Below are 21,786 nucleotides of genomic sequence, written 5' to 3'. Positions count from 1 at the left end.
ATGAGGCTTGTTTTACTCGACGAGGAATTACAAATGTTCACAATTTTCATGAATATTCCGATGTAAACCCTTATGCAATGACTCCTCCACATTTTCAACGCGAGTTTAAGATAAATATTTGGGCCGGTATTATTGATCGTTATTTGATTGGACCAGTTATTTTGCCAAATCGCCTAAAGTGTTTTGGAATTTTTGCAAAATACCCTCCCTGATCTAATGGAAGATTTACCGTTGCAACTTAGACTGGAGCTTTGGTTTATGCATGATGGAGCACTACTGTTAGAGATTTTTTGAACCTTAAGTTTCCAAATAAATGGATAGGACGAGGAAATAATTGTCCTCAAAATTGGTCACCACGATCACCAGACCTCAACAAATGTGATTATTTCCTTTGAGGAACACTGAAGGATTTTGTTTATTCTTTGCCAGTTGAATCCCGAGAAAATTTGTGGAATCGTATTACAAATAAATGTAACCTTATAAGAAACGATCATCATTTGTTAGACAGAGTAAACTTCAATTTTCCGCGAAGAATAAATTTATGTATCAAGGAAAATGGTGCCCATTTTGAACAATTCCTTTAGTTTTAATTATTATTATTACATATTTTTTCAAATTGCATTGTATTATACTTAACATTCTTTAAAATAATTGTGTCTATCCCGATGCTTTCAATTATTATTTTTATTATTTATTTGTGTTTTTTACTTAATATAATATTCGCTTATTTAAAAACTACCTAGATATTTTTTTTCTTTTTGAGAATTAGGAAAAGTAAAGTAAAATTTATTTGGCCAATTGTCAAATTTGAAAGATAAAGCCAACTACTGATTTTTCGATTATTTTCTAATAAACACTGTTAAAATATTGTGTCAGTTAATACGGTTATTCTTGAAAACCATAAAGTTTTTTAAAATTTAACAAGAGTAAAAAAAATTTTAAAATTAAATTCTGCTGTGAATTAATGTTATTATTTATCAATTCGGTCAATGAAATAAAAGTTCGGTACAATTTTAGGGGTGGGTCCTCCCCAATGAACATTTGTAGTGCTTCAATTAACTTTAAATCATAGTCAAAGAAGACAAACCTAAATCATTTACCGAATTAAGTTCTGCGGTAAAGTGTTGCAGAGATATTAATTTTTTCAAAATTTAGAGACCCACTTTGGGGACTAATAACTCCTCAGAGGTGTAACTTTGTATATAGGTAAGTTTGGTTAAATTACAATATTTTGGACAACCCTGCATGCACCTGCCCTGTGTCAGCTCTTATGCGGACACTCTGTACAATAATAATAATATAATAATAAGTTAACCGTAGTTTGAAATGACAGATTATCACAAATTACTTTATTGAACAAACTATTAGCTGTGTGTACAATATTAATCTATCCCCGACAATCTAATGATGAAATAAAAGAATGTACTTACATTGAATAACAATGGTTCATTTTTAAGAATCGATGTTGAAACGAAGGATATCATTGACTTCTACTTTCAACAGAATAAGCATTACAGTTTATACGTCTATCCTTAGTAATTATTTTACAATTTTTATAGACAAGTGATAGTAAAAAGAAAGTTTTAAAATTGACATGTATCATGATATTAATGTACCAAATACGACACATAACTAACATTTCATAAATGCATTTCTGCTACTGGCTAACTATTTATTTTTATAAGTACGTAGAATTATGTGTCCTTAGATTTCAATTAAGAGAACCGTTTCTTTTAATTCTTGTGGTTTGCGAACTTAAATTAGAGAATGTTTGTGGTTTGTCGATAAACTTACCTTTGGCGTTGTAACGCAGTTCGTTTGTAACTAATACTTCTATTTTAGAATTTTGAGCTGTAACCAGATCCTCTGCTGTAAATACTGAAAAATCCGCTGTGCCCTTTGAGAGCCGCCTTAAACAATCCAGCCTGAAAAAGAATTTTAGCTTTCATTTCTTTCTCTTCTTTTTGACAAAATTAAAGAAAATATAACATTTCCTGTATATCCATATGACTTCAGATGTTTGTAAAATACCGAGTGTAACTGAAATACTTGAATACTTAGCCAAATTTTAATGTTTAATGGATTTTTCACACATCAACAAAAATGTTTCTATAACCATGAAGCACTAACTTTTTGAGATATAAACAAATAAACCAAAATTTTGATTTATTTTTAAGACTCTATATACAGTGTGTTCAGTAAAGAATAGGCCATACTATAAGGTTAACTTCCTTGGGCGAAATTAAGGCGATTTATGTCAACCTACAATGTTACTTCTTTATGAAGTTATCGACTATTCCTTTTATTTAATTTAAGATAATTTTTGGGTGTTAAAATTTTGGAAAAGAGTTTTCTTTGTGTGATAAATATGAATATCTGCTTGTTTTTTTCGTTAACTGTAAGGGACGTTCTGAGCGCTTGTGTCCCTATATTATTTCTTTCAAATCTTTATTAATAGAAATTTTTAGAAAGTGATAATTTAAAAACAGCGTTCGTGTTACTTTAAAAAGGTGTATTTGTTACATGTTTAAAGTATTTGCTAAGTTTAAAAAAGAAATACATAAAATATAAGAAATGATTAATTAAAAAAGTTATTACAGTTAGTATTGAATAAGTGAAAACAAAAAAAAAAAGAAAAATTAACACCAATATCAAAAGCAAAACCTTTATTTTAAATTTGAATTTCGAAATATTCTCCATTTGCTTCAATGCGTTTTCGACATTTCTAACTGTGAAGAATATCGGATGGATATGTTTAATACGAGGTTTAATATCATTTGCTGCTGCCACTACTTTTTGCTACAATTCATTTCTAGTATTAACAGTAGGACCAGAAATAGAACTCCAGAGGATTCAAATCTCGAATTCGTGGAGGCCATAGGCGTTCACTTTCTCGTCCTCATTGATGGGGGAATCGATTTCACAGCCACACACAAAAAAATAGTTGGGTATACTTTTTATGCGACTTATATTTTTCGTAGTAATTTGACCTCCTGAACACGAATCTGGGGTCAGAATTGGCCCATCACGTCACAATTTTTTCCTAACCTCAAAAAACTTGTGAAAAATAGTAAAAATTGATGAAAATTTACTGGGAAAATTTGGAAAAAAATTTATTTCCACATCAAATAGTACATTTTTATGTAAAAGACTCTGCTGAATTCAAATCCACTGTCAGAATTGAGCTAGAACGTGTGGTTTTTTTTCTAACCTCAAAAAACCGAGCAGGAATCGCTATTTTCAAATTCTGAGCGGATTTTGACCAGATTTTGTATAAAGGGGTTTTTTGGGTCGCTGATTACGAATATGAATTCACATTGTAAAAATTCAAGATGGCTGATCCAATATGGCGGGTGTACTTTTTTGAAATCCACCGATTTCAGTAAAATTTGGCATCATAAGGATTGCTGGTTGATCTCACCTTCATTAATCACACATCTGGAGCCAGATTTTCATAAATCAAGGTAAAATTTGTAGGCAGAGTCATAATTTTAGGCCGAGTAGGCGGCATTTTTTCGGCAAAGTCACATTTTTAGATTGAAGGCATAAGCAGATGCAGTGATGTGCTGTGTGGCAGTAATGTGTCCTTTTCCTTGAACTTTAAAATTATTAAGAAATAAAAGCATCTAAATGCCATAGGAAAACTGCATAGTAGTTAAAAAAATCTGATTGGAAAACCATAAGCCCATGCACGACTAAATAAATGAAAGAATAAAGTAGAAACTTTTTTGTCTTGTCCCATGGAAACAAGCACATCACACTACACATCATTACATGTGTAGAGTCCTTAAGTCATTTTTTTAAGCGAAGTCACATTTTTAGACGGAGTGGAATCTTTTACCTTGATTTATGAAAATCTGGCTCCAGATGTGTGATTAATGAAGGTGAGATCAACCAGCAATCCTTATGATGCCAAATTTTACTGAAATCGGTGGATTTCAAAAAAGTACACCCGCCATATTGGATCAGCCATCTTGAATTTTTACAATGTGAATTCATATTCGTAATCAGCGACCCAAAAAACCCCTTTCTACAAAATCTGGTCAAAATTCGCTCAGAATTTGAAAATAGCGATTCCTGCTCGGTTTTTTGAGGTTAGGTTAGGTTAGTTAGTTAATTAATTCTGGCCCCAGATTCGTGTTCAGGAGGCCACATTACTACGAAAAAATATGTCGCATAAAAAGTATACCCAACTTTTTTTTTGTGTGTGGCTGTGTTATTAAAGGTATTGCTACGGCATAATGGGCAGGATCGCCATCTTGTAATTACAAGAGCCCCAATATTTAGAGGAACATCTCTATCATATCGAATAAATTATGTTGGAGAAAGTTTAAGTAATTTGGTTCATTGCTGGAAGATCAAAAAGTGCTACAAGGTGACTATACTGACTCAGAAGTTTAATTTAAATTCATGTTGAAAGTGAGGCACTTCGGATTGTTTGAATTTTCGTCAATTCATGTGCGACAATTTTTGTGGATGAAAATTTCTCTTCTCGTAAATGTTGCCTAATCAATTAATAGAATTTTTCTTACAGAGTGGTATTTTGTGTATTTTTATTTAAGAACCGGCAGTAAGTTTTGGAGTGGAATAACATGGTACGGGTGTAATAATTGTTGAACACAGTACTCTGATTTCATTCTACATTGGCAGACATATGGCGGATACTTGTTGTTGAATCATCTTCAACAAGATTTAATATCGCTTCTTCCCGTTCAACAGTTCGTACCACAAGTCGCACATAAGGTCCCTTTGGGCTTAAAAATTTCCAGTTTCCCTTAATCTGCTGAACAGACTTGAAAAAATATTTCGGTTGGATTACGTATTGTACAAGGAAAGCCAATTTTACTGCATACGAATGTAATGTTTACATTTACAATAAACTTTAAAGTATAGCCCTTTCTTTACTGACTTCCCTGTATAGAAGTCGAAGTCTGTACATACGTTTACATAAACTTGTTTGTTAATTCGTGGCATAGAATCTGCTATTAAAGTTTGGCCGAATATCTAAGTTAACCCCTGAATATTTTTGTAATAGTTTTGCAGAGGCTGAAGTCAAAATATTACTTGTTTCGATGGTTCTGAAGTTATTCAGATATTATAATGTTTTTTAAATTATGTAAAATAAATCTAAGAATTTTAGTTACGTGTTCTATTAAAGTGTAGTAATTAAAAACACCTGGTAGATACTAGTTATTGTTATATAATATATGTAGAACGTTACTTTTATTGATCAGATTTCGTTAATAGGCAGAGATTTAATGGTAATAATGCGTAAAATTGTATTGTCACTGAAAAAGGCTTTGTATTACTGATGATCATTTGCACGGTTTAATGGTTTTCCTAGTAAAAATGGCAGTTTATTTTTACACGGTTAATATACGGTAAACTTTGGATTTACAATATGTGAATGAAAAACAATAAGTACGTACAGATAAGAGGAAGCTTTGATTATTTTTTGCGTGTTTTTTTTCTGTAATTATTTGCAAAATGTTAATGAAAACGTAAACAAATAAAGATGGATGTAGTCGCAGAGTAACCCTTATCTTTTATCGTTACAATATGTTTTGAATTGATTTGATCAACGTACGCTGGTATAAAAATTTCATCCCTAATGTTAGCTCTCTCTACGTGGCAGTTACAATTTCATTTGTTTTTAAATAGTACAAGAGTTTAAGTGACAAACGGCCCAAAATTGTCTATTCAACGGAACAAAACTACTAATATTTGAACAGACTGCTAAAATAAGTTGTTTTTTTATTCCGTATACGAACAATGTGATCACTACAATCTTATCACAAATATAATATCCACACGCGAATATATTTATGACTTTGGCTTTATTACTACGTGTTTTAAGGTAACTGCAATTGAATTACCTACTGTAGATATATTTTATGTGTTCTTAACATTGTAAGGAATATTTTCACTTGTATTTTAAATTTAAAAATGAAATATCGCTAGAAAAAAAATTAAATGAAATATTTCGACGAAATTTGTAAATAAATAAATCATCTTTACTTGTTTTTGTTTTCATATTGTATATATTAAAAAAGTAGACAGAATTTCAGTGTTTGTTGGTATAATATCCTGTTTACTGACATTTAATGCTTGTGTAATTTAAATTAATACTTATACAGGGTGTCCCAGAATAACGTGTACAGCGGAAGGCCACAGATTCGTGGACTCGAAACAGGCAGATTTAGGCTAATTCACCTATATCCGAAATCGCTTCGTTTGGTCGCTAGATCGCACAGTGGGGCAGAATCCCAAAAAGCTGGCCAAAAGTCAAAAAATTAAGATTCTAATTCCGTAATTTTTACTGCTGGATTGGCTAGAGTAATATCCCAAGTCTCAGAATCCATTACTATTAGGATAAATTCCCTATACCTGTTTTTTAAATCATTACAAAGGCGACCGCTGCTCGAGCAACATCTTGCTCGCGCGTAGGAACAGAAGTAATAGTTGTGTTTAAATGGTTATAAAATTTCGTAGAGTTCACCGATTTATCTCTAACAAAATGGAATCAACTCATAAATGTACGTAGATTATGAATATGTAGGTTAAAATACTCAATATTTTTACAAAAAATAGTAATTGGCTACCAAACTTATGTGAATTTTACGTTATAAAATGAAATAATAATTTAGTTTTGAAGAAAAAAGTTTAATAATTCTGCAGAATTCTGTCATTTAACTTATTGGACAAAAAAGACAAAACTATTATCTGTAAACTAAAAAAAAAATCAGCTGCCTATAAGTGCCTAACAACTTTTTGTATAGGTTTTTGTAAAATGTAGAGTAAAATGAATTTCGCCTTCTCTGGACGATGTAAGACATGGGAAGATTGCAAATAAAGACGAAATTGTCTCAACTTAAGAAGATTTTTCATCAGATGATGATTCTTTTCTTTTATGAAAAAACTGGAATTTTATATTACAACTTTGGCACGGGATTCAAATAAATCACTCTCGATACATATTTAATGAAATATATAAATAGTCTAATATGTCATTTGTCATTTTTACATATTTTTCATTCTTGATAAATGTGACATTTTGTATTTCATAATCTTTTAATTCTTAATCCCTATTTTAAAAATATTTTTACTTCTGATATGGCTATATTAAATCCTCCACATTGAATTTTGTAATTCTGACTCCAAATTCGTTATCAGCGACCCCAAAAACCCCAGAGTAACAAATTACAGATCGATTTTTAAAGATTTTGACTTTTGGCCACCGTTTTGGGATTCTGCCGCACTGTGGATCGTTTCAAAGTTAGAATTTTTTTTAAATTTTGTAAATAACTCGATTATGTAGGTATTAATCGATATTGATTATTTTTGGCGAGTGGATTTTGCTTTCAATCTACAAATTTTGATGTTATACAGAGTGTTTTTTAAAACTCACAACTCCTACAAAATTGATGTATACCTAGTTATAATATCCGTTCATAACTTTTTCCTCTTTCAGGCAATAATGACAACTATTTTTTATTTGATAGATTATACCATTTGGAAGTGTTTGGACCGCTTACAGAATTTTTATTAAATGAGCGGTTTGGGTACAAAAAAATATTTTTTAAATGTCTACATTATCTTTACACCCATATTACAACACTTAATAAAGTGCTAGTACGCACTGATTTTGTAGGTTGACTGTAATTTCAGATTGATCTTTAAGTCATTCTTTTGAAAATTCTATAATGACCCTCTGCTACGATAAGATATACCATAGGTTACTTCATTTTTCGATATGGATACACACATACGACAAATTAAGAGTTATTTACATGCTTAATTTTATTAAAATAATTCGTAAAAACAATCAAATACAATAAAAAATGCTGGAGATAAAACTAACAAAGTTAAGGTTATTAAATTTAGTACAACTTATTATAAAAACTGTGCAAAATGACCACCGTTGTTTGCAATTCTTAAGGGCTATTTTTAAAAACATTTATGGTATTTTGGATATGTCTCCACAACTCAGTTCTGTGTTAGATGTTGAATCATGCACTGTTGTTTTCAAAGTGCCCCAAAGATAATAGTCGGAAGGTGTTAAGTCTAGTGAACATACAAGCCAATTAACTGGAAATTATCCCCTCTATCGATCCATCGACAAGTGAATCTTTGGTTCAGATACTGCTGAACATTTACAGTGAAATGTGGTGGGGCGCCATCATGCATAAGCCACATGTTAGCTGTGGCTAATAACGGCACATCTTCCAATAACTCAGGTTTTGCAGAAATTCTGAATAAAATTCCAGTCTATTGCGTAGAATAATAGAGCCAATAATAATGCTATCCTAAATAAGAGCAAACTGAAATTATAGTTAACATACAAAATCAGAGCCTACTAGCACTTAAATATGGGTGGCAAGATAATGTCATTTAAAAAATACTTTTTTTGTACCCAAACCGCTCATTTAAGAAAAAATTTTACAAGAGGCCCAAAAACTTCCAAATGGTATCACCTGTCAAATAAAAAATAGTTGTTATTATTGCCCGAAAGAGGAAAAAGGTATGAACAGATATTATCACCATACATCAATTTTGTAGGAGTTGTAAGTTTTAAAAAACACTCTGTATAACACCAAAATGTGTAGATTGAAAACAAAAGTCCACACCCCAAAAATAATCAAAATCGAATAATACGTATTCGAGTTATTTACAAAATTCAAAAAATTTTCACAAACTTTGAGGCCATCTAGCTGCCAAACGAAGCGATTTTGGATATAGGTGAATTAGCCTAAATCTGCCTATTTTGAGTCCACGAATCTGTGATCTTCCGTTGTATACGTTATTCTGGGACACCCTGTATGTATTTATGAGTTACTTTTTTGTTATTTGTTGTTATTTAGATTTTCAATATGATGTTATTAATTTTTTATTCTCAATGTGAAAATAAATGATTATGAAAATTAATGTACCTGTCCAGAGCCACAACACATTCTACTTTGCTCTCTGCAATATCCAAATTTGGACAATAGCGACCTGACTTCATATAACCTCCCTTGCCATCAACCATACAGAATTTATCTGAAAAATAAAGAAAAATTGTTCGTCAATGGACAATTTATATCCTGTATAATGTTTTTTATTGAATGTATTGCTGTTACACCCTGTATGGTACCTAGATAAACAAAAATTTCAAATATTTGGATGTTAATTATTTAAAAATCACACAGTTATAGGAAACATTAATAAATATTACGGCAGATTACAATAGTTATTATACATTCTCATTAGTTATAACTTTCTAAATGCTTGTTTTGATATTGTAGAACCCTGTAAATCGACTGATACCGTTGAAAACTGTAAACTAATACAGATATTTGCTTTTATCTAAAAACTGAAGTTAAGTTTAAATAGTTACTTACAACCACGGGCGTAGCCAGCGGGGGGTTAAAGAAAATAAAACGACTAAAAGTACATAAAATAACCCTTATATTCATAAGAAAATTGAGAATTGGGGGGAGTCCTTTTTCGAGCAGTGGGACAGTATAGACTAAATAAAAAAATAACGTTCTGTTATACAGGGTGACCCATTAAGAATGGAACCACTCGCGTACAAAAGTTGTTTATGGGTTTATCAGATATACCATGCTTCAAAAGTTCAAACTGGGAAAGAAGAATACACAGTAACAGTTTCCCCTTACATCATATCGTAATTATCACGTACCTAGCTACGTATCAATCTAATTAATCTCTATGTACAAAATGGTTAATGATTCATCCTGCAATGGAAGCAAATAAAAGTAATAGCGGGTATTTACATTTTCACACATTAGTATACAGTAATTAATTCAGCATATTCCGAAATATGACATCACAATTTATAACTTAATAATTAGATTTTGACTGATTGATTGATGTTTGAATTGAGGATTTAGTATACTTATATTTCGTATAGTTTTATTATTATAGCTCTAACAGAACACGATTAAGTTTTTAACAATGTAAATTAGCAATTAAGGTTTAAGGTGAATGAAAATGTTTGTGACTCTAATGGGATAAAAATAGGGGGATTTGCTCAACTAGGGAATGAATTCTAAGATCCTGAAATGAACTCCAACAATTGAAATTGGTAAATAGGAAATGACAGACGCTTGCCATAGCCCAAATTTTAGATATGTACATTTTCTTTCCTAGCGTTCAAAAATCCTTAAAGCAGTTGAATGAAAAAAATTGAAAATATTACAAGCATAAGTTTTATTTTTAATGAACACATGCCTTTCCTAAATAAATAAATAAATAAATCTAAGCTGACATCTCTCTATTTTTTAAGGCGCTACAATTTCCCGAAAATATTGTTCTATAAAAATAGGGTTAATATTACGATAGTATACAGTTTTTTTTATATTCTAAACAATTTCATCAAACTGGTGTCATAATTTTCGATATGTGTGATGTAGAATATCTCTATAATATTTAAATAATTCAGAGCTAGGATGGGATATCCAGTGGTGGTGTAATAAAAATTACGTTTCTGGAAATATTTACATGAAGATAAATAATCAGCATCGATGAATAACATGAGTACGCCAAAAAACCACAACCCGAAGTTCATCTTAATCATTTCTAAATTTAGTTTTTGCGAATAATAAAACACTATAATTAGCAAAAATACCTATAAACAAAATATTTCTTTCACCTACTGACATTATGGAGTGTGGACTAAAAACTAGTACCAAGGTTATTCCTTCGGACTACAGTGTCTCCTGTTGTCTATTTTAAATAACGCTAGTAATTTGTAATTTATTATTACTAGTCTTTTTAATTCTTTTGATGCATGCAAGGTGGAATATCACATGCTAACGTTAATTAACCATTTCATGAAATTCTGATGGGATTGTGTGTTGTGGTGGTGTAACTTATTTCGTCAAACGAGATAGCAGCTGCATGTAGTTAAAACAAAATTAGCAATTAAAAATATGTGGATATTTTAAAGAAAATGACGTGTACTTAAATAACATTTATTTTACAGATTTAACTTTAACATACCTAGTAATACGAGGTATTGCTAATTCACTGGCACGTTAGTCAGTATTCGGTGAATACCGCATGTGTGGTACCAGGTTTTGCGTTTGTCTTCTTAGACTCTTGTTTTATTGGGTTTTCTTTTAGACACATTTTGTAAACAGCAGTTTTTCCTTGTTTTTTAAATGCTGTAGTTTTTCATATATTTTTCGTTACGCTAAATGACTCTTCTTATTAAAAAATTTTGCCTATAAATTCATTAAATGTTCGAATAATATTTCTATTTAGTCGATACTCCTCTTTTTCATGAATTGCAATATTTATAATTTGGCAGACAATTTTAACAGACAATTTTGTGGCACGTTGAATAGTTCTTATTCAATTTTACCCCCAAAAAGTGTTCCCTAAAATGGTATACGCTTAAATCAAGAGAAAACAATATACACAACAGTTATAACAAAATTTTTCCAAAACTTGGCTAAAGTTATTATATTTTGACCATTAGATTCAAAATCTAAAAGCGGTTTTCCACTAAACGGACAAAACAAACACAAAACACGAACTTGTGTCGAATAAAACAGAACTGTAGCTTTTCGTAAACTTTTTGAAGACTGGCATGTTTTACGAGTTAGAGTTTTGTTTTTTGGGTCCCGCTCGAAAGCGGTCACATCAAAAGGTTTTGACGTGTTTTGAAACTCAAGCCTGTTTAGTGGAAACGGTCGTGTTGTGTTTTCTATTTCAGTGATCCAACCCAATATCTAAGTTATCGTTTTCTTCTTCTCAAAAACAATATTTTAATCATTAATGAATTATAGCTATTAAAAAATATATATTTGTACGGTTAAGGTGTTTACTTGGCTAGCATACAAACTAACTAACTAACCAAGTAAACACTTTAACCGTACATATATACACTTACTTTTTTTCCAAGGACTTCAGTATAAACCAGCCATAACTAAGAATAAAAAAATCTTCTCTAAACATGTTGTCTGACTTCCTCGCGACAACCAGTGGAAAAGGACCGAAAACAAAAACAAAATGTAGCCCACTTGATGGTAACAAGAGTTTTGGGTTTGTTTCAGTTTTGTTTTTGTTTTTCAGGTTCTAGAAAACACAAACTGTCCGTTGTCTAAACTGTCCGTTTAGTGGAAAACCGTCATAATAATAATGCCCAGTTTCAAATTTTATTGTTTTATCCTGAATGGTATAAGAGATATCTAGAAAAATAACTTTCATCAGGAGAACACTGACAAAATATTACAAGTTAATTTCAGGACACTGTGTAAAAATGTAGTTATTTCATGGTTTTATACAGAGTCCCTCTTAATTCAACACCTAAAGCTAACTAACAAAAAATTCTAACGGACTTATGGTCAATTCTGGCTCCCTACGAGGACATAGACTTGAGGATGACCTATTGACAATCGTCTTCATCTAAATCAGCAATATCGGTATCAAAATTGGTCCAAGTTTCCAGTTTAACAAAAATAATGAAAAATGTAATTGACTGATTTATTATCATTTGACATACTAATCATTCCCTCTAAATCTCAAAAAATTACTATTAAACATGTATTAAATTGATTATAGTATACAGGGTGATTCATTAACAATGGGAAAGTCGAAAGCTGAAAATACTACACGTGAAATGGTGACCATTGGCGCAAACATGCCTTATCCGAAAGTTGATAGTTTCGAAAATTCAGGGTGCTGAAAGTTAAAATTTTAAATTGTTTTTTTTTGCGATTATTCTGAAAATATGTAGGTTAGGAACTTGAAAATTTGTAAAACTATATTTTTTTAGACGACAAATAAGATATGTGTTTTAATTTCAGCATTGCTCATAGAGGGCGCCACTTACGACCAATTTTACCGAAAATTTAGTTAATAACTTTTTACCCTGTTTATTTAACATGAAACATGATTCAAAACCTGAAAGAGCTATCATTTTTCCATTAATTATGTACTCTTGTTTCATTTCGGTATCTCGATCCGTTTTCGAGAAAAATCGATTTAACGAACACTATGTTCTGATAATATGAGAAATTAAAAGCGAAAGAAATCAAGTGTTTCTTCGTGTTATTACAACAATTAACAATAAAACAAATAAAATACGTAATTATAATTTAAAGTAATTGTTCGAAGAATGCACCGTACATATTGGGATTGCGTTTGACTTCGTTGGCAGCGATTTGTATTCCTTGCCACAACTCTTCACACGAGCCAATAGATTCTTTGTAAACTATATCTTTCATTCGAGACCAAATATAAAAATCAAAAGGATTGAAGTCCGGACTTCTGGATGGCCAAGCAAAAATGCTTACATGGCCAATCCAGCGATTTGGAAAAACTGCATCTATATATGCACGCACTGGCCAAGAAAAATGCGGTGGAGCTCCGTCGAACATGTCTCTTCTTAAATAAAGTAGAACTTCTTCAAGCCGTGGAAGCATTTTCGCTTGGCCACCCAGAAGTCCGGACTTCAATCCTCTTCATTTTTCTATTTGGAAGAATTTATTGGTTCGTTTGAAGAGTTGTGGCAAAGAATACAAATCGCTGCCAACGAAGTCAAACGCAATCCCAATATGTTGTTTCAAACTCGAAGATGTCTCAGAAAACGTTGTGTAATGTGTGTAAATGTCAACGGTGTATTCTTCGAACACTGACTTTAAATCATTATTATGAATTTCATTTGTTTTATTGTTAATTGTTGTAATAACACGAAGAGACACTTGGTTTGTTTCGCTTTTAATTTCTCGTATTATCAAAACATAGTGTTCGTTAAATCGATTTTTCTCGAAAACGGATCGAGATACCCAAATGATTTTCGGTAAAATTGGTCGTAAGTGGCGCCCTCTATGAGCAACGCTGAATTTAAAACACGCATCTTATTCGTCGCCTAAAAAAATATAGTTTCACAAATTTTCAAGTTCCTAACCTACTCATTTTCAGAATAATTGCAAAAAAACTATTTAGAATTTTAACTTTCAACACCCTGTATTTCCGAAACTATCAACTTTCGGATAAGGCATGTTTGCGCCAATGGTCACCATTTCACGTGTAGTATCTTCAGCTTTCGACTTTCCCATTGTTAATGAATCACCTTGTATATTTATAGCTATTTATGTGTGACGTTAAGTATGTAGTATAATAAAACAATAAATAGTCTGTTTTGTACAGTTTTTTTCTTACTATGCGAGTACCTACAACTCATTATAGGTCTAGTCATTTTCAATGTTTAAAAACATTATCAAAATCAGAAGACGAACAACACAGCTTTTTTTGACATGATCCTTTAATGAATGCGCTGAACAAGATCCTGTAGTCAAAATTCATGACTTGTCGATTTTCGGAGAAAAGTGAAGTTTTTTGGTGAAAACGCCCAAATATGGGTCAAAACTGATTTTCTCCTAAATTTTGTCCAAATATATCATTTTCGTAGTTTTTTGAGGTAACGAAAAGTTAGTCACTAAGATCGTCAGGTAGATGATGCAACTGAGATAAGCTATATTGTCTGTGATGCAACCATTTTCACAATTCACATCACAGTTTTTGATAAAGATATAATTGAAATGAAACGATTAAACATAATACATTTAATAAATCTATATATGTAGGATTTAGTATAATAAATATTTCGAAAACAATTGTGCATGATTTTTATTACAACTGCATTAAAAACAAATTTAATGATAAAACAAAATTACTGTACACCGCCTTCTTAATTCTTTAATATATCATTTCATTGCAGATGACAAGTAATACGAACATATTAAAGATCATATTAATAAATTAGTAGATGGTAATTACTTTTTTAATTTTCGGGTAAATAGCAGTAATTTTGAATTTTCTGAGAAATATTGAGATCAGATATAAATTTTACTAATGACATCGTATTTAGCACCTAAAAATACTACGAAGGTGATATATTTAGACAAAATTTGAGAACAAATCAATTTTGATCCATATGTGGGCCGGTTTTTCACCCAACTAGTGGATTTTCTGACAAATATAGTGGTCATGGGTAAATTTTACCAATGGTATCGTGTTCAGCGCCCTAAAATACTAAGAAAATTGGACAAAATTTAGGAAAAAATCAGTTTTGACCCATGTTATAGCGTTTTCACCAAAAAATTTCACTTTTCTTCGAAATTCATCGACAAGTTATGAGTTTTGACTAAAGGATCGTGTTCAGCATGTCATATTTCTTCGGAAATGATATGTGGGTGTCTTGAATTTGGAACTTTATTTTTTTGTGTGGTTGTGTAATTGTTACAATACATTTTTCAATTTTTACTGTCGTGTCCATTTTTAAGTAACAATTTTTTCAATTATCATAATTTTTTCATGCTATAGTGTTGAAACATACATTTTCCAAGAAACAAAAGAAATAGACGTATCATTATTAAGATATGAAAAGAGATGTTCCACTGGATTATTTTTTTTGTAAACTGTAGATATATCAGCAAAAAATATATATAAAATTGGATGTTGATAGCTATCAGAAACTACTATGAAAGTCATTGTCGTAGAGAATGAGAATTAACCCTTAAATTCTGGGTCCAATCAGGGGTAGTCAACCTGGCCTCTACCGACCACTAATGGGCGACTCAAGCTTTTATGCTGGGCGGTAGGGCGTTTTTAATTTTTTTTTCTTCGATTTAAGCAATTGGTGCGCGGTGGAAAGTTTTACTTCCAACAACGGTACGAAGTGGGGGTAGGTATAAACTACCCCTAGTCTAGACGAAGACAAAAATAAAAATTTTAAAACAATTAAAAATATATCCTACATAAGTAGGTAATGATGGAATAAGAGTAAGAATAAAGATCAATACAATGTGTCTTCGTATCTGCAATTTGAAGTTGTACAAATATCAACAACATATATTATATCTACGTCATCGGGCGTATATTCATAGTTGTTTAAGTCACTCTATAAGGTCAGTAAATTACATAACAATTATTTGATAAAGATTTAATTTAATGTATTTATTATGTTAATAAATTTTGGCTTTCCCTTTTTTAAATACGCATATTAATTTGTAATAAAGCATATTATCTACTTTATACTCGTAGAGATGTACCTTTCTAAAAGAAAGCCCAAAACCAAACTGTGAAAGGTAATAATTTTTAAATAATAATAGGATGTTTTCCAAAACATTATCCTGATAAGAGTAAAATAACAATACACAGAATAATGATTAGATTAATATACCAATGAAAATATAAATAAAATTCCTGTAAATATTAGATTATCCTAATTGAGACACATGATACAAGAGGCCCATAGATAAGGGTCGTTAAACTTGTTCTTATGAAAATGGATTTTTCATAAGAAAATTTCCTTCTTAACATACACAACACGAAACTGTAACTTTTACAATTTTTATCCCATATTTTTGAATGACTGTTTCAAATTAAAGACCGTATCCTATGGGCTTGTTTCTTTTATATATATTTTTTAGTGAAAATTAACTTTGAAATATAGCTCTTTACATTTTTTACCTTTCTATGATCGTAAAAAATATTTATTTATGGTATTTTTTATAATAAATAAAAAAAAAATGATGAACATGTATCTTTTATAGTTCGCAAAAGAAAATTTACAGATATACAATGACAAAGAATCATTTTTGATTGGTAACAGGAAGACAACTTTTGCCTCTAGTCCCTAATGTGCATTGTTTTTTTAATAAATTCCATACGATATGGAGTGATTAGAAATTCAAAGATTTTAATACTACCTACAGCGAAAATAAAATTTTGAAGGGCATATATATAAGACACACTTTTTTTCCATATATTCTTTTCGTATCTCCTTAACTCCAATAGTGCATGGATTTTATACCTAAAGCATTTTAATATAACATTTAATTTTTTATACGCGCTTGGCCTTGTAAACCGAGCAATTTACACACGTTATGAACAAGCTATTAATTTCGACTTATTCTAATGCCATAATCTAAAAAAAATGAAGTAACACTGCTCATTGGGGGGCGTGCTACTGCAGCTACATTTTACTTACATTTTTCACAGTAAACAAGTGATAAACACGAGAGTGCTGCGATAGTACACGTGACGAATCTACCAAAACTTAACATGGTACCACTTCTTTCTGTCGTGGTTCGCACTACACTAATAATGAGCGGTATTCTGTTCTGTTCACTCTGTCTGTGATTTCCAAATACACATCTCGTATTGTTGATATTCGACGAAGGCCGTCAGATTTCTGAACTAGTTTTATTGGACTTCCCTTGGTCTGGGATTTCCTTCACACGACTGGGTAGGTTGGCTGCAGGCAATCATTCCTCGTAGTCGTACCTTAGGTTTTATATCATTTGATTTAAAACAGAAAATGTTAAATATCTATGAAGAACAAATTCATATGTAGGTACATGCTTAATAACAGTTTTGAAAAGTGTTCAATTATGTTATAATACACACTTTACTCTATTGCTTTAAAATATCCATTTTGTATAAAAATCACGTAATTTGTTTATAAATGTCTAACAAGTAATAAAATTACCATTAAACTGGCTTTTGCCAATGTACGAGGAGAATTCAAATTATTCTACGAAAAAGTAACAACAAATAATGTTTCAGGAATATAATTTAATTAATTAAAGGTATACATGATATGAACCTTTCTTGGTAATTGCACTGTCATCTTTGCTGGCACCTTTTTTTTATTATATTGAAAGTGGTTTTGGTCGTGTTTTCAACCATTACAACACACAAGACAATCTATCAAAATCGTATCAAAATCTAGCATAATAAAATATAATCCCTACATGTGTATTCCAAATATTTGAGGTTTTTTTAAATATCGTTATCTTGCTGTAGTGCTTTGAAATGCCCTCCCATAAAGACACGTTAGTACTTTGAAGGTTTTTATTGAATTACTATCTATAATTCAATTCATTCAATTCATGGAATTTTAATAGATTGTATTCATCTTGCATTAAACAGGTAAAAATTTTGATAAATCGCTCCTGACATGTTTGCTATCATTTTGGATTAGCTGTAACCAGGTCAAAAATATGAGACAAGTGAAATGACCGTAAAACGCGATAATGATAATTAGGACTAAATTTGCAAAAAAAATATGAATTCTAAAAAATGTACATATGTATAAGTGATAATTATGTAAAAGAAACTTTACAATGTGCTAAGCCAATGTTAAAATTAATGATAATACTTAAGTAATATTTGAAATGTAAAAAAGGTAAAGGTAAATGATATGTATATTAGGATCATTTGAGTTTTCTTAATTTTTCTAAATAATAAGGTTAATTCAGCAAACGAAATTACTGAATTATATTTGAATGATTAAATTTTGATTGATTTACAATTTGTAGATTATAGATATATGAAATGGATACATCATCTCTTTCTTGTAGAACTCCATGATCTTACATATCTCTTTAGTCTTAAAATTAGGCTCTAAAATTTTGACAATGGGTCTTTTGCATAGTTTCCAGCTTCCGATTGTTCTCTTCCGAATAGCAGATAGCGCAGCTTTGCTAGGCGTCCAAACCCACGTGCAGGAGAAGATAGCATCCTCTGCCTCATGTAGAACTCCTCATGTAGAACCTACACTGGTTATCTTCTATCAAACATATCACACAGATTTTAATTGCTTTATATTTTCTATAATAACGTTAGTTCATTAGGTCTGGTGTCAGCCTCATCTATGGTCATTTTACGCACTTCTTGACTTAACTCTGTCAAGGTGTATTTTCCCATTTTTACTCATACCTGAATGTGTCTTAATAACGCAGTTAGAAACGATGCAGAAGATGTGAAGTTGACATACGTCATCTGTAACTAAAAATGTGTATTCTCTTAAATCATCTACTTTATTTCGAATGATTTTTGGTAACTTGCTGTCTGGTTTGGAGGAAGTGGATATTTATTTAGAAAGACTGTAGAAAAAGAAAGCGTGCATTGCGAATGCAAACGTGCTTGGAGATAATATAAAATGGAAGTAATAAAACCGATATTAACGACAAAGTAATTTTTATTTGTTAAACATTATCTTCCTTAGTTTAATATGTTCAATTCAAGTTCAATCAACCAGGAAATGCTTTTTGATCTTTTTACTGACGTAATGTAGCTTGAACCTTTGTATAATTTTCTTAAAGTTTCATGCATAGGTTTTAGGTGGTTTCTTTACTTGTATACATATAACACAAGGACTACAAAAGGATTTATTTTGTTAATAATTATGTATAATTTATAAAACGTCTAAGTGCTTTCCAGGAAAATTATTATTAGAAGATTAAAGTGGTCTATATGCCATCGCCAATGTTTCTGTAAGTAGCTAAATGTCATCGAAGTGTTTATTTCTTCTGGTTTTGCTAACAAGATGTTCCACATCTAAGACTCTTGTTTAATTAAAACAGTACGTGCTAGCTGCCAATTTTATTATTTTTTTAAATAATGAAATATGCTTTACTTGATTGTCCTACATCCAAATAAAGTTACACGTTTCAATATAGTCTTCACATAACATAATAAAAATCAGTTACTACAAAATACCTAATTTTGAGTTTTTTGGGCATCATTTAAAAGTCACTCGTCAATTCTTTACTTCTGAGATGACAATTTTTTGAACAAGTATTACTAATGAGGTTGTAAGGTCTTAAAAGGCTCGTTGAGCCCCTGTAAATGTTTTATAGCTTCGTAAAATATAAAGAATTTAGTACGAAACTTTAATGTTCAGTTAAAATTGCAATAAGACCAAAAACTCTTCTTTCAGGGTAATCCCACATATAAGAGCGAAGCCTTTTATTATTGGAAAATCCTTGAGACTACTTGCGTTGTTTACCTATATATTATTACTGTTTTAGGAGTACATTTACTTTTTCTAATAGCAAATACCTATTTAGTGTGATATTCAACTATGTTTCAATCCTAATGATCCTCGAAAATATGTTTAAATTTATCATACACTTTCCCTACTTAGGATAACAAGAGACACATATTTGAAGATAGAAAATTTATTTTTATTTTTTTAGACCGCTTTTTCTGACGTATCTTCCCGATGGACGGCCAGAACCAAGTCCACCAGAAGTTTATTTTTGATTTAAAACAAATCATTTTACATTTACTTATAAAGAATGATTGCTTTCTATTTCTATTGCCAGTTCTCGATATTTTTCCTTCTTTATATGTATAAAACATGGGTCTGTGTTTGTATTATAATACCATTGCCTGATGTATAATTTTGGCTACTGTATACTCAACACTTGCTAACTGTAGTTTGCAACCTGATATTATTTATTTTTATTTCACTCATCTAACAAACATACACGACAAGGACCACATATTTACGATAAGTAAATGGACTAATTTATATAATCATCTTCTGTTTTTTTTCTCAGCATCGTCATACACATAGGTCTCTAACGGATTCTCCTTAAACTTTCTTAAGCTTTTTTGAGGTCGGTTTAATTCTTTGGATTTTTTGGGACTTTTATTGGACTGTTCTAAGCCACTGCTAACCCTAGCCACTCAATTTGGTATGTCTACGTCTTGTCCTGTGACAATGTTTCCGTTTCCTCCTTTCTCTGGCTTCTATTAGCTTTGGAAAATTAATGGCGTTTATCATTTATGATTATGTCGTCCTTTAAAACATGTTTTTTATAGACATTTGTGGTTATGACCTGCAAAAATAAAATCCTGTTTCGATACACTGACTTTTGTGTAGTTAAGTATAGCTCCTATTCCAAACCAAACATTAATAAATTATTTTTTAAGTTTTTAGGCATTACAATGGGAACAATCATCAACATAAAAGTTAGAGTTACAGTAAGATGCGACGGTTTCAAATTGAGAAGAGTAATTTGTAAACAATAAAGGACCTAAATGGACTATTGTGGAACTCCATAACCAACCACATAATAGATGATTAAAACATGGATTATTATATACTTATAACACGCTGTGACTTTTTCGTAAGATAATTTTCAATTAAGGAAGCCATTAAGATAGTTTAAAGCCAATATAATGCATTGCTACAAGAAGTATGCTTCACTTAATTCGATAAAAAGCTTTATAATCAAGTAAAACTAAGGCATTTAACTTTAACTATCATCAGTGACTTCTACTATAGGGGAATGCATATATTTACATTTTTTTTATGTTTATATAATTTATTTTATTCGTTACTCGAGTGGTTTGGTCGAAATTAATTTAATAAAATATTTGAATATTTTCATTTAACTTTCATTTATATTACTTTCTATTAATAGTAGTAAAATAGATATATTGAAAATATTTGTCGTAAGATGCCATATTCCAGATCCCAGAATATTAATAGCACACCTTATTCCTCTATGAATGAGTATTAACATATAATAATAATGAAAAAAAAATTAGCCCATGTATGGAAACTTGCTAAGATATTAGCTGCGAAGTAGGTATATTGTGAACCTCTTTGTTATATCCTTCTGCTATAAATAAGCACATGTAGCTCAAGGTTAATATATGTTGTCTAAATTAAAAAAACAGATGCTACCTGATTATGCGAAGTAAGTTTAAATACAGGGATGGCCAGAAGTACAGAATAAAATTCATATCTTTTGAATGAGTTAATTTTTTTGATGACTGATTTTTTTGAATTTTTGATATATTTCATATTGTATTTCTAATAAAAAAAAATATGTAGATTATGTATTTATATAATTATACTTATGTTGCAACCTGTACATTATAAGAAATATACAGGGATGGCCAAAAGTACGGAATAAAATTCTTATCTTTTGAATGAGTTAATTTTTTTTAAAACGCCGAAACACGTTA

The 21,786-nt window shown here is 30.7% G+C and overlaps 1 protein-coding gene across 1 annotated transcript in view; it reads right to left on the bottom strand.

Moving 5' to 3' along the window:
• LOC108906855 (transferrin) overlaps nucleotides 1-17,189 on the bottom strand; it is a 35,677-nt gene extending 18,488 nt beyond the window's left edge. The window contains exons 1-3 of the mRNA XM_023454007.1: nucleotides 17,006-17,189; nucleotides 8,931-9,039; nucleotides 1,795-1,925 (exon numbers count right to left, since the gene is read on the bottom strand). Coding sequence (XP_023309775.1) covers nucleotides 1,795-1,925; nucleotides 8,931-9,039; nucleotides 17,006-17,081 — 316 coding nt within the window. The 5' untranslated portion in view covers nucleotides 17,082-17,189. The remainder of the gene's footprint in view (nucleotides 1-1,794; nucleotides 1,926-8,930; nucleotides 9,040-17,005) is intronic.
• Between the last annotated feature and the right edge of the window lie 4,597 nt (nucleotides 17,190-21,786).

The sequence above is a fragment of the Anoplophora glabripennis genome, unplaced genomic scaffold (assembly GCF_000390285.2).
Source record: "Anoplophora glabripennis isolate ALB-LARVAE unplaced genomic scaffold, Agla_2.0 scaffold174, whole genome shotgun sequence".
Classification (NCBI taxonomy): Eukaryota; Metazoa; Arthropoda; class Insecta; order Coleoptera; family Cerambycidae; genus Anoplophora; species Anoplophora glabripennis.
Note: the sequence above shows the minus strand (reverse complement) of the source record. Positions and strands in the feature narration are given on the sequence as shown.